The sequence below is a fragment of the Chrysochloris asiatica genome, unplaced genomic scaffold, assembly GCF_000296735.1.
Source record: "Chrysochloris asiatica unplaced genomic scaffold, ChrAsi1.0 scaffold00319, whole genome shotgun sequence".
Lineage (NCBI taxonomy): Eukaryota > Metazoa > Chordata > Mammalia > Afrosoricida > Chrysochloridae > Chrysochloris > Chrysochloris asiatica.
This window is the reverse complement of record NW_006408837.1, coordinates 2,666,614-2,680,896: the sequence shown is the minus strand read 5'-3', so window position 1 is coordinate 2,680,896 and position 14,283 is coordinate 2,666,614. Positions and strand designations below refer to the sequence as shown.

The 14,283-nt window shown below is 48.2% G+C and overlaps 1 protein-coding gene across 1 annotated transcript in view; it reads left to right on the top strand.

Annotated features, from left to right (window-relative positions):
- Positions 1 to 14,283, top strand: part of HTT (huntingtin) — a 160,913-nt gene that overhangs the window by 103,658 nt on the left and 42,972 nt on the right. The window contains exons 34-36 of the mRNA XM_006875329.1: positions 10,520 to 10,575; positions 12,640 to 12,788; positions 14,074 to 14,210. Coding sequence (XP_006875391.1) covers positions 10,520 to 10,575; positions 12,640 to 12,788; positions 14,074 to 14,210 — 342 coding nt within the window. The remainder of the gene's footprint in view (positions 1 to 10,519; positions 10,576 to 12,639; positions 12,789 to 14,073; positions 14,211 to 14,283) is intronic.

Here is a 14,283-nt window from a genome sequence, read left to right as displayed (position 1 = left end):
CAGCTGCTTTGTGGGAGACAGATGAAGTAGTTTACTTCTGTACTTTTATAGCCCCAGAAGCCCTAGGGAGCAGTTCTGCTCCTCCTTATGGGCTGCTTTGAGCAGGAATCGATCCCATGGCAGTGGGTGGGCTCGTACTCTAATGAAAACACCTGAAGAAGACACTGAACTAGCAGAAGAATGAGGGCTCCTCCCACTCCCTAAACCATCTTTCTATAGCACTGTCTACTCAGCTGGCTTCAGACATTCCCTGCCCTGGCCACTCAGAACGGAGATACTATACTCACAGTTGTGGGGTGTATTGGGGAAGGTGCCAGTACAGAATCCAGAGATGGTCAGGGCTCAGGTCTCCCTGTCAGGACGGCCTCTCCTCAGCTGGGCCCACAGGCAGCCCTCACTCTGCCTGGCGGTATTACGGAGCTTTTTGAGGGCTGCTGACAAACGCCCACGGAGCACACCACTTCATCACAAGCCTCAGCCGGAAGGCACGTGGCTCTAACTCTGGGTCAGCAAAACTAGGTCCCCAATTAAGTACCTGGAGGTACCACAGTCGGCAACGGCAAGCAAGCCTCCCGCCCAAGGTCACTGAACTCGACTTAAGCAAGCCTCCTGCCCCCCCCCCCAGGTCACTGAACTCGGCTTGCCCCACGGGGTGGGAAGCCCACAGCTGTCTTGGTGCTGCTGCTGCTGCTCCTCTGCCCGCCTCCATCGCTCCTCTGGTCACAGCTTTCTGCTCCCGGGTCGGGGAGGTTCAGTGTGCAGGGATCTCGGCCTCCAAATGGCATGCCCCCCTCACAGCTCTTCACGGATGGTGGTGGCGTTCCCCTCCTGATTCTGAGATGTTAGAGTTCCAGGTTTCTACAGTCACAACGAACTCTGTTATCAGTCATTCACAACAGATCCATACCCTTCCATTAGGGTCTTCTCCCGGCTTCTCACACACAGACCCGTCCCTAAAAGTCGTTTGTTGGCAGTTACCAAGACTAAGGGTAGAAGCGACATATCAAAGAACTTACTCTACCCCAGAACCTAGAAAAACGTTGACTGTTGTCATCCTCTCTGCCCCACTGCCAAGTGCTGCCTCTTTGACACAGCTAGCTACTTGTCAAATGCTGGGCCCGAGCAGGTCTTCGCCAGTGTGACCAATCACAGCCCAGGGCTCCGTTCCAAGTCTGTGCTGTGTACAAACTGGGGGCTTTGTCATGGTGGGCAGAATTCAGCAGAGCTTTTAGACTGAGAGACGAGGAAGAAAAACAGACGGACCACTTCTGGAAGGTTAGCCGCTGAAATCCTTACTAATACCAGTGACACGTTCATACCTGGTGATTGGAATGCGACAGTTGGAAACATGGCCTTGGTGATAGAGACAGCGCTGGAGATCACATGGTAGATTTTTGTAAAACCAATGACCTATTCATTGCAGATATCTTTATTCCAACAACGTAAATGGGGACTAGCTACGAACTGCAAGGTCAGCAGTTCAAAACGACCAGCTGATCCATGGGAGAAAGATGAGGCTTTCTGCTCATGTAAAGATTTGTAGCCTCGGAAACCCTGTACAAGGTCGCTGTGAGTTGGAACTGACTCCACGGCACATAACCAACCAACCAACCAATACACATGGACCTCATCAGATGGAATATACAAGAGTCAAATTGACTACATCTTTGAAAGAGACAGTGGAGATGCTCAATCACACCACATGAGCCTAGGCCTGGGGTAGACTCCGAAAGAGACCATCAATTGCTTATACGCAAGTTCAGATTAAAGCTGAAGAAAAATAAAGCAAGTCCCTGAGAGCCAAAATGTGACCTGGACTATATCCCATCTGAATTTAGAGTCCATCTCAAGAGCAGATTTGGTGCAATGAGCACTGATGACCGAAGACCAGAGGAGTTGTGGAATGACAATAAGAATGTCCTATGTCAGTAAAGAGATCGCAAGGTCATTAAAAAGAAAGGAAAGAAAGACCGATGTGGATGTTAGACTCTGAGACTAGAAGAAATGAAGCAAAAGCTGTGTAGAAAATTTCAAAAGGCAGTCGAGAAGACAAACTATTACAATGAAGTGTGCTAAAACCTGGAGTTAGAAAACCAAAAGGGAAGTAAGTGCACACTCAATATTTCTCAAGATGAAGGAACTGAAGAAAAAATTCAAGCCTCTACTTGAAACACTGACACATTCTTTAGGGAATTTTTTTTTTTTTTTTAAATAACGTTTTTGTGAATTGAGTGAAAGTTTACAGTGTAGATCATCGGTTTTACATTCAACATATCATATGCAATTCGTAACAATGATTATAATCCCCTCCTTGTGCCATCAGTTAACAGTATATCTGTCTATTCACTTTAGCTTTTTTTTTTTTCTGTTAAACACTCAGGCATATATAATAATTTACACCACTAAAGGGCACATTCTGCAAGTCAGCCTCCTGGCCGCCAGCTCTCAGTCCCTCTCTTCCCATGAATCTAGAGTCCTCAGCTGCTCTCTCTCTCTATGTCCCCATCTCTGCCTCCATCTCTGGTGTCGCTGCTTCTCTGGATAATGTCTCGTGTTCCACTTGTGCTCTTCTCCCTTGATTATCCTAGGGTCCTCTGTTTCTGGACTGTAAGATAAGCCACTCCCCTGTTGTTGTTACAAAACTTCTACCTTTACAATTGTGACAGTTGCGATTAGTCGTGGTAACAGTAACTCACTATTGAATCAAGAATCTTATCCCCTTCCCTCTTCACCAGATCTTTGGGCAAATATTTAAAGACACAGGAAGCATCAAAAGACTATGGGAGGAATACAGTCAGTGTATCAAAAAGAATTGGTCAGTGTTGTTCAGTCATTTAGAAATAGAATATTATCAAGAACTGTTGGTATTGACTGGCAAAGCAATTTACACATATAATGCAATCCCAATCCAGATTCCAACGACATTCTTCAAAGAGATGGAAAAAACAATTACAAATTTTCTATACAAAGGAAAGAGACCCAGGATAACCAAAGGACTGCTTAAGGAGAAGAACAAGGTTGGAAGCCTCTCACTGCTAGATTTCAAAATTTACTGCATGGCTACAGTGGTCAAAACAGCCTGGTACTGGTACAATTAAAGATACATTGATCAGTGGGACAGAATCGAGAATCCAGAAATTAACCCAACGCAAATTGGGATGTTTAAACAAACTGACACACTGATGGAGGCTCTTACTTGTCTATGACAAGGAATTTGGAAGACAGCTATTGGAAGAGATCCCTATTTGTGTCCGTTCCAAAGAAGAATGATTCAAAATAAAGCAGAAAGCAACAGTATGATATGCAAATAAAATTTTTCTGAAGATCATTGAAGAATGGTTGCATCAGGACATCAACAGGGAGCTGCTAGAAATTCCAGCTGGGTTCAGAAGAGGAAGTGGTATGAGGGATTTCATTGTTGATGTCCGATGGGTCTTGGCTGAAAGCTGAGTACCAGTAAGGTGTTTGTGCTTTATTGATTGTTCCAAGGCTCCCTGCTGTGTGCATCATGCCATGCTATAGATAACAATGTGAAGCATGGATATTCCAGAACACTTAATCATGCTCATGAGGAACCTGTGCATAGACCAAGAGGCGGTTGTTCGAACCGAACAACAGGATATAGACTGGTTTAAAATCAGGAAAGGTGGTGCCCTTTCACCATACTTATTCAGTCTGTATGTTTAGCAGATAATTTGAGAAACTGGATTTCCTGAAGAAGAATGTGGTTTCAGGAGGAAGACAGAGCAACAGCTGCAGCATGCAGAGGACGCAACCATGCTCACTGACAGGGACTTGAAATACTTCTGACGAGGCTCAAAGACCTCAGCCTTCAGTATGGATTGCACCTCAGTCTAAAGAAATGGAAATTAGTAACATCATGATAAATGGAGACTATTGAAGTTGTCAGAGAATTCATTTTACTCGGATCTACAAAGCTCATGAAAGCAGCAGTCAAGAAATTAATTGACATATTGCATTAGAAAAACCTGCTGCAAAAGACTTTTTAAAGTGTTGCTAAAGAGCAAAGATGTCACGTAGAGGATTAAAGTTCAGCTGACCCAAGCCTGGTGTTTTTAATCACGTCATATTCATGCCAAAGCTGGCCAACACATCAGGAAGACTAGGTGAAACATTTGATTATGGTGTTGGCAAACAGCAGTGAGCAAATCTGTTGGAAGAAGTCTGGTGGATTGTTCTGTGGAAATGATGTTGGTGAAACTTGGTCTCTCAGACTTTGGACATGTGGTTAAGAAGGACCAGTCCCTGGAGTACGACGTCATGCTTCCTACAGTGGGTGGTCAGGGAGGATGGTGCAGGTCTGGATTTCGTTCTGTTGTACACCGGGTCGCTATGCGTTGAACCTGACTTGATGGCACCTAACAATGGAGAGTCCAGTTGAATTCACTCCAGGTAGATAGGCTAGTTGAATATTCCTACCGAAACGGAACTCACTCTGGACAAATGTCCCCTGGAGTTCATGCCTGTAGTCAGAGTCTGCCTCTTCTTGTTGGGCTGTGGTCCTAGGCTACTCTCCCCTGTGAGGGAAACTTTTTTTTTTTTTTTAAGGTTTTTATTGTGAGTTGAGTAAAAAAGTTTACAGGGCAGATCATCAGTTTTACATTCAAGTCATACACTTTGTTTCATTGCAATGATGATAATTCCCTCCATGTGCCGTCAGTTACCAGTGTTTCTCTCTATTCACGTTTGCTTTTTTTTTTTTTTTAAACACTCAGGCATGTATAATAATCTACACCACACCAAAGGGCACATTCTGCAAGTCTGCCTCCTGACCTCTATCTCTTAGTCCCTCTCTTCCCATGAATCTAGAGTCCCCAGCTGCTCCCTCTCTCCATGTCCCCATCTCGGCCTCCATCTCTGGTGTCGCTGCTTCTCTGGATAAGGTCTTGCATTCTGCTTGTACTCGTCTCCCTTGATGGTCCTAGGGTCCTTTGTTCATGGATTGTAAGAAAACACTCCCCTGTTTTTGTTATAAAACTTTTACCTTTACAATGGTGAGAGTCGTAATTAGTCATGATAACAATTACTCACTATTGAATCGTACGAATCTTATCCCCATCTCTTTTCACCAGACCCATCTAGACAAGATTAAAACTATTCAGTGGGGACGCTTTCTTTCCCCATACTATTCAACTAAGCTCCCCCTTGAAACCTAGTAAGCCAGTCACTTTGTGCCTTTATCACGCCCTCATTTAGATAGCCAATGTCTAAGTTGCCCGTCCCTATCTACCCTTTGTACAGAGCGGATAGCATTGATACTTGATGTGAAGACTTCTTCCCTCTCTGTTGGTATTTAGAGTTCCTACCTCCACCAGTATAACTGGTCAAGTTCAACAAATTGTAGCACTTTACCCTCGTTTCCTTTATCAAAATTTGTGGTGTTCTACTTTTTTTTTTTTTTTGTAATCTTCCTCTAGTCAAGCTCTGATTATCAAGCCATCGAGGCTAGGTCAAATGGGTGCTGTCTGAAAATGTGGGTGTTCTTGTGCCTCTCCCCTGACTTCCTATCAGCTGGGTGCTCCACTCTCAGCTCTAGCCCTCTGTGGCTATGTCCTTGTCCATGGGCTCAAGTGTCCCCAGGTCTCACCACACTTTGGACCAACCAGCCCTTCCTCTTCTCTCTCTCATCTCCAAGTCAGTGGGAGTCAATGGACTGTGGTTGAACTCAGCCCATTTCTTCATTGCTGCCTTTCCCCCTCTCCCACTCACCAGTAGACCCATGGTCGCCGACAAGCTTACTTGCCTATTTGTGTGTTCCCTCTGAGTTTCAGTCTTAGAGGGGAGTTTGTCCTGAAGGAACTTGATTGCTTGCTTTGATGTCTTCCTGGCGAACAGCTTGCTTATTCTTGTAGTAGCCAATCATGCTGCCATTTCTGTTTTGGGTTTTTCCTGGTGATCTTTCTTTGATGATGCATCTTCTGTCACTTTAGCTGTTCTAGGCTGGTCTGCTTGTCGTTTCTAGCGGGAATGTCCCACCTCAGAAGGTTCTGGATGGGACTTACGATTCCAAGGTCCTGTACACTGCAAAGGCTCCACAAGAGGCCTATTTCACTGGACAAGTTCTAGAATTTAGGTATTCCAATCAGTTATAGGCTGAAGGTGGGCTTATAAGCTTTCTGTAATCATGTTTCCCAACATTCCTTTTTATCCCACTCAAGTGTCTATTTTACAATAGTAGGCAAGGGAAACCAATATTCATAAGACAGTCAAGCATCTTAGCATTATTTCCCCTCTTCAGACTATGCCTGGATCCCTGTATCCCAAAGCCCTGTTGTTCCAAGGTTGAGTATGCATCACTATTTACCTCTGTCCCACTTAGGACATGCAAACCTGTCTCAGTGTTCCCCTATCTATCGTGTTCTTCTGCCTCATCCCCCTTCTTGTGTATTGCCCTCTGCAAGGAGGAAAACTTTTTGAGAGAAATAGTCTCTTTCTCCATTTCTTCCTAGACCTAGCAGTTCCCCTTCTAATGTCTGCTTCTCTAGGAGAGACGCGGCAGCACGGTCCTCAAAAGTGGTGTGACGGGCTGTCGTCACCCTTGAGGGAAAGCCATGTTAGCGGTGGACCCAGTGCTCGGCGTCTTTGCTCTTCCTTCTTCGCTGAGTTCTCCGAAGGGCGTTCCTCTGGAGGCCCCTTCCCTTCTATGGCCTAGGCTATTGAGAAGCCAGGAGGAGGGCAGCGGGAAGCACTGGTCTCCTGCAGCTGGTGACCGTGGCTGTGAGTGAGCCGCTCCCAGGTATACGACGGAAGCTGATGGAAAAGGACGGCTCTTGGGATCCTTCCTGGAGCCAGGGCCACACTTTGAATGGCCTCAAGGAAGACATGGCATTGGTCTGGTCCATTCCAATTCAGACACGTTCGAGATCGTGGTGTCCCTTTACCTCAGGTTTTTCTAATTCCAGCTCATCCTTGTCTCCTTTTGGTTACCCTTTGTCATTGTTAGTTGCCCTCGACTTGGGCTTGACTCATGGTTACCCCACGCACAAGGAAGCAAACCTCTGCGTGGCCCTGTACCATCCTGCGTTCAGTTGGGGATCGTACCAGGTTTTCATTGGCTGACTGTTTGGAGTAGATTGCCAGACCTTTGTCATAGTCAGATTAGAAAACCTAAAGGGGGTTCTAGAATGCCCCTGAATCCTGTTCCGCTTCCTAGCTGTACACACACGTCCACCAACAGGCAGGCTGTGACTGCCAGTTCGGTGCATTGACCAGGAATCAAACCAGGGTGTCCTGTGTTGTCAGATGGATCTGTTTCCTCACACCGCTCTGTCGTCACTCTGCATAGAGTCTTCTTAGAACTGCAGTGAATTTTGATCCTTGTCTCTCTAAATCCCCCATCCAGTACATCCCTACTGAGAGAGGGTGGCGTGTCTGTGTGTGTGCAGTGAGGGCATGGTCAGCATGTGCTTCACTCTGTGCCCAATTCCCTCTCTGCCTCCCTCCAGCAGAAGCATTTCTCCAAGTCCCCTCTTGTGGGCAGTGTTTTGTCTTTATGTTCAAGCTCTGGCCCCACATTTGTTCTGGTTCGCTTTCATTCCCAACCCCTCTTCCTCCAGAATCTTAGGATTCAGTGCAGTGAACTGGAGAGAAAACTAGACCCTCCATGCAAGTACTGATTTACTGAGTACCACTTAGATGCTCTGCATCATGCCTGGGGCTGTGGGGAAACTGGGAGATGCAAGGAGCTACAGCTTGGAGTGTCTCTTCAAGGTGGGAAGAGAAAATGGATGTGTGTGTCAAGAGTACGACACAAAACCGGGTTAAATCTCATGTAAGGCATGGTCTGTATTTATGGGGACCCCCTCCCAGTCCTCCTCAAAACCAGGTTAAATCTTATGTAAGGCATGCTCTGTGTTTATGGGGACCCCCTCACAGTCCTCCTCAAAACCGGGTTAAATCTCATGTAAGGCCTGGTGTGTGTTTATTGGGGACCCCCTCCCAGGTTCTCCTCAAAACCGGGTTAAATCTCATGTAAGGCGTGGTCTGTGTTTATGGGGACCCCCGCCTAGTCCTCCTCAGGACTGGTCCCTCTGGATGAATGAGGTAGGAAAGACAGATGGTACATGATTTGATCATGCTACCAGCAAACCGGGGAGTGTGGTGGCTCTGTAGGGTAAGCACTGGTCTGTGAACCACAAGGTCAGAGGTTCGTGCCCATCAGCTGCTCCACAGGAGAAAGATGAGGCTTTCTATTCCCACAAAAAGCCTTGGAAAATCCTGTAAGGGGCATCATGAGTTGGAACTGATTTGATGGTGTTTAACAACAGCTGGTAGTGTAGTGGTTACGAATTGGGCTGCGAACCGCAAGGTCCGCAGTTCGAAACTACCAGCTGCTCCGCGGGAGAAAGATGAGGCGATCTGCTCCCGTAAAGATTTACAGCCTCGGAAACCCTGTTCAGGGTCGCTATGGGTCGAAACCGACTCGACGGCACTTAACAACAACAACAACAACAGTATTAGCCCTAAATGTGACACTCCGGTGGCCCAGTGGGTTTAGTGTTGGACTCCTAACTTAAAGGTGGTGGTGGTTGTTAAAGGCCGTCGAGTCGGCTCAGACTCTTACAGCAACCCTGCATAGGGTTTCAAAGAAGCAGCTGGTGAGCTTGAACCACCTACCTTGGGGTTCAGGCCGACCTTGCGGTCCAGCACATTAACATGCAGCAACATACTGGGACTCCACCCCCTGCTCTGTGGGACAGAGGTGTGCTTGCTTCTGACAAGAATGAGCGCCTCTGCACCTCCAGGGAGCAGTTTACAATGTCTTCAGGAGTTGCTCAGAGTCTCAGTTGACTGGCCTGCTGGAAGGCGTCAGGGCTGCGTGGTCAATCCTGACCTGGAGCAAGGGAGTGCCCGCAGGTGTGTTTTGGGAACTGCCCAGTATCTTTTGTCGTTTGTTACTGGGTGTGTTTTCAGTGAGGTGGTGCCTCAGTGTTCAGTGAAGCTACTCAGTGAGATTTCTGGAAGTGTTCTGAGATGCTCTTGTTGTTACGTGCCATCAAGTTGGTGCCAACTCCTAGCGACCCTCTGCACAACAGAACAAAACACTGCCCGATCCTGGGCCACCTCACAATTGTTACCACGCTTGAGCCCATCGATGCTGCCACTAATCCATCTCGTTGGGGGTCTTCCTCTTTTTCTCTGACCCTCCACCTTACCAAACAGGATATCCTTCTCTAGCGACTGAGATGCTCTAGTCTGATGCAAATGAAGTTCTTGCCGCTAAGCAAATTTATCTGCTGCCAGGCAATATGTGAAACATTTACACAGAAGCTCCCAGGGGTGGGAGGGCGGCAGGGAAAGGAACTCACTGGCTTGATGATAGATGCATTAACTTGGGTGGTGGCTAGAGAAATAAATATGCAAAAAGGAGGGTGGCCGAAGAGTGAGGGGGCCGGGGAAGACATGAATGGGTGCAGAGACTGAGGGCAATACTGTTGTGTGTACACCTCTGCAGCAGCAGTGATTTCCGGGGAGATGCGTAGGTGGCTGCACAGGCTCAACTGGGGGGCAGTAACTGATTTACGGGGGGATATGTGGGTGTCTACACAGGCTGAACAGGGTTTGGGGGGGGGCTGCGGAGTGCAGCTTTGACAGGATATTTGTGCCTTTGCTGCAAACATACCTACGAATGTGCTGGAGCAGACGGGGCAAAATGAGGAAAACTTTTTATGTATTACCAAAACCTTGAGGGCATGCGTTGCTAAGCCTGGAGCTCTGGACACCATGGTCAGCTGGTATAACAAAGGCCCCAAAGACAGTGTTCTACGCCCTTCTATGATGTATAGTGACTGGGATCTTACAAGCTCATGAGCAGCCATGTTTGTTGTAACTATTGGTCCCTCCCTGTGCGGAGGAAAGAAGAATGGTGAAAATTAAAGACGTTTGGAATCAGTCCAGTGGACTAATGGAACACGTGACCATCAGTCTCCACAACCCTGAGACAGAAAAGCTAGATGATGCCCGGCTACCCTACCACCTGTTGTGAAAGGGATCATAGAAGGTTCTGGATAGAGTGGGAGGAAATGTGGAGCAAAACTCAAACATTTAATAAAGACTGGGCTTCCTGGTCAGAAAGAAACTAGAGGACTCCAAGACAATGGCCCTCAAGCCACCCTGCAGGTGTGGAACTCACCCTATGACTCCAGGTTTGAACTAAGCAGTAGTGAGGTACACACACCAGGAAATGGCCAACCACTAAAGAGATGGCTAGGAGAGCATTTCCCTGAGGACCAAGTTCAGGGGGGCAGGGAGCTGAGGAGGAATGGAAACACGCATCACCCGAAGGAAGTGGGGGAAGGATGGTTGGTGGAGGGGACTGCAGTCAGAGATGAAACCAACCAAGTGTGTTGGCTGCAAAACTGATGGTCTGCTCTGTACCCCTCACTCAATTCACAATAACAAGTCAAAAGTGCACAGGTACGTAGAGCGAAATGCCAGCCTGGTGCTTGTACAAGTGCCCTGATGTTCTCTGTGAACCTTGTTGTTTTCTTGCTTGTAGGTGTTTATTGGCTTTGTGCTAAAGCAGTTTGAGTACATCGAAGTGGGCCAGTTCAGGTAAGAGCATTTTGTTTCTTTAGCTTTCTTGTCGTTTTTGTGCATTTCTATGTCAATTTAGAATCTGATGATGAACGTATCCCTTAATGGGCTGTCAGGCAGCTTTGCATCAATAATGTTTCATTGGCGATGCGATTCACATGCTGTGCGTGCTTGTTTCCCTTAAAAATGAAGAAGGGACATCTCTGTAGCCTTGCATCTGGTCGTCTGTTTTCATTTCACGTTTCAAAGCTCCCAATTAGGATGTCAGATTGCTGCATGAAACTCCGTCTCCTGGGGCACTAATTGTTTTCATCTTCTTAGAGAAAGTCTTCCTTGGATAAACTTGTCTTAGTAGAAGGTAGTCATTGTGTCCTTTCTTAATCACCAACATTCCCTCCCAGATACTGATTATTTCTTGCTACACCGCTACATATAGATTTATAGGAGGGTAAGTAAAAATGTCTCACTGTAAAATCACCGTTGTTAGGTGCCGTCGAGATACTTCTGACTCCTAGCGAGTCATAGAACTGTTTATTAAACCCAGTATCCAGGTGGGAAGCTGTTTCTCGCCCATCCCCCACGTAGGTGGATGTGTGCACGTCTGAAGGAGGCCTTCCCCTAGCCCTAACCCTTCCTGCGCGGGGAATTGTGTGCTCTTTGATGTACACCACATCAGCATGGTAGTTTGGGTGTTCTCGAGGGACTCAGATCACATTCTTTTAAAATGGTCTTTGCGTTTGGGGAACGAAATGTCTGAAGGAGCAAGATGAGGACTGTAGGGTGGACGGGCTAAGTTGGACCAGTAATAGCCTCTTAGGAGAACCCTTGCTTCCGTCCAAGAGTGAGCTGGTGCTGCTCAGGATGTTCAGAAGTTTCCTGCCTTTTCCTAATAAGTGTTCATCCCGTCCTGTGAGATGGTCCAGCAAGCCCCCTGCCACTGTGACCTGAGCGGACCCCTCTGCCTGGAACATAACTGGCCCAGCAGATCCCCTCGGAAGCCACTGTCTTGACTGGCCCTGGTTTTGTTTAAAGCACCCTAAGGAGGCTGGGGGGGTTGTGGCTCCATACAATAAGCACTGGACTGTTACAGGGTCCACGGTTTGAACCTGTCATCTGCTGCACAGGAAGACAGATGAGACTTTCTGTTCCTGTGAAAATTTCAAGCCCTGGAGCCTCTATTCAGGGCGGCTGTGAGTTCAAACCAACTCCACGGCACTTAGCAACAAGGAGACCGAGAGAACTTTCTGCAGGCTTGCACTGATTGCAGAGACACGTTTGTGTAGAATGAATCCCGTGTCTGTATGAACTAGAGCGACCAAATCTCATAAACGTAATTAGTTTTCAGAGTTAAGGTCACATCTGATAGGATGTGATCCCACTGCTACTGAACCCACTCTGGCTCACAGCACCACTCGGTACTGTTTCCAAGGCTGTAAATCCTTACAGGAGCAGCACAAAGCCCGTTTTTCTCTCATGGAGCAAATGGTGGGTTTGAACTGCCGACCTTGTGCTTAGCAGTCCAGTGCTTACCCTGTAGTGCCACCAGTGTGCCTAGGGATGCATAGAGCAGAAGGAAAGGGTTCCAAGCCCCCCCCTCCCCCCTGCAGATCCAGAGACCAGGATTCGGGGTCTGGTCTCGTTCCAAGCCCCCCCACAGATCCAGAGATGAATCCAGATCCAGGATTCATGGTCTGGTCTCCTTTGGTGACAGCATGGCCATGTGTTCTTGGACAAGTTACCTTTCTCCTTTGGGTCCAGTTTTGTCTAAGGAATCTTAGCAAGGGGTCAGGGTGCTTCTCCACATCCCTTCCCAGGGTCCTGCTCTATCAGCACCCTCTGGGAGCCCCTGGTATACCCCGTGCAGTGGGGCTAGTCCATACGCCCTCCCTCCAGGGACCCCTGCCCCATTCTGTAGGCCAGTGGCTGAGTGATGTTGGTGGGGCACCATCAGATCACCAAGGCCCCTGTAGCTCCCTGTCTGTCTTTCTCAGCTCTAAGTTGTTCCTTCCCTTGTGTTGCTCACGTTGGTGATGTCTGTCCTGATTTCAAGGACCATGTTTAAATCGCTGGGTTTGTTTCCAGGGAGTCAGAGGCCATCATTCCAAACATCTTTTTTTTCTTGGTGTTGCTGTCTTACGAGCGCTACCATTCAAAGCAGATCATCGGGATCCCTAAGATCATTCAGCTGTGCGACGGCATCATGGCCAGCGGGAGGAAGGCTGTGACCCACGGTAACTGACCTGCCCATGGCGCTCCCAGATGTGTGCACACTGACCTTCCCTATAGTCTCAGATGGCAGTCAGTGGGTTCTCAGTGCACATGCTCCTGTTTGCAAACCCAGCTTGCCTGTACATGGTGATTCACTAGCCAGTCACATTGGGGGGCACTCTGACCTGGACTCAGGGCCTGGGGTCGTGTGTGGGTGTCTTACAGGAGCTTCAGTGTGGTCCACAGAACATGACCCACTGCTGACCTGCCTCCTTCCGGCCCATAGGGCGGCTGGTGGGGCTCTAAGAATGAGCTGTAAGTCTTTGAGTTTTTGAAGCTGACCTTCCAGCAGTTCCTGCTGCTCCTCTTGGTCGAGAATCTAGGTTTTAAACTTTTGATAGTGACGCACCCTGAGACCCTCGCACCTCCCCAGGTGCAAGAATGGCTTCATCGTGTATGGTCTCCAGGTGGACTTGCAGTTGGTCAGAGCGTCGAGCTGTGCTGAGAGACACTCGCTGAGTGAACCAGTCTTTCCACAGCCCGGCGATCGCTCTTGTGTGGTCCCAGGTACAGGGATAGCTGCAAATGCACATGGCAGCCAGGGGCCTCGACATGGAGCAGCCTGTGGACCTGGGCGTCAGCTGGAAGGCCCGAGAGAGTGGAGCTGCTCCCAAGGGACGTGTTTCCTGAGTGGCTACAATGTGCCTCTACTGGACTTCAGACTGTTGGATAAAGAAGGGCTTGATCTAATAGACTGACCTGACTTAAAATAGTATAGAAATCTAATGCTATGACTAGGTATATTCATATGTCCAAGAAGCAGGTATGGCTTTTTCAGCTGAGTCTGTCAGGAGACAATGCCTGAAACCAAGACTTTGATTACTGGCAAGGTTTATTTTTTTAACTGACTTTGGCGTTTGTGCCCCTTTTCTCAAAAGCAACGTTACTCCACGGAGACTCTGCCCCAAAGCTAAGAAATGGTGTAGTGAGATGTAGTCTTTATTTCACATTACTGCCCTGCATCATACGGCGCAGGCTCGTCTTCTGAGAGTACCTTGAAGTAGGATGTTGTTAGGTGCCATCCAGTTGGTGCTAGCTCATAGCTACCTATGGACAACAGAGAGGACCACTGCCCGGTCCTGGGCCCGCCTCAGATCATTGCTACTCTTGAACCCATTGCTGGTGCTCCTGTGCCAATCCATCTCTTTGGGGTTCTTCCTCTTTTTTGCTGACCCTCCACTCAACTGTGCATGAGCTCCTTGTAAAGGGGCCTCCATGCTGCTGACCAGTGCCCCTGTGTGCCCACAGCCATCCCAGCCCTGCAGCCCATCGTGCACGACCTCTTTGTTCTGAGAGGGACCAACAAAGCGGACGCGGGAAAGGAGCTGGAGACGCAGAAAGAGGTGGTGGTGTCCATGCTGTTGCGACTCATCCAGCACCACCAGGTACGCGGGGTCCCACCCCACACCTGTCCAGTGGATGGACATGCTCCCTGACGTTCTCAGGGAGGGGAACCAG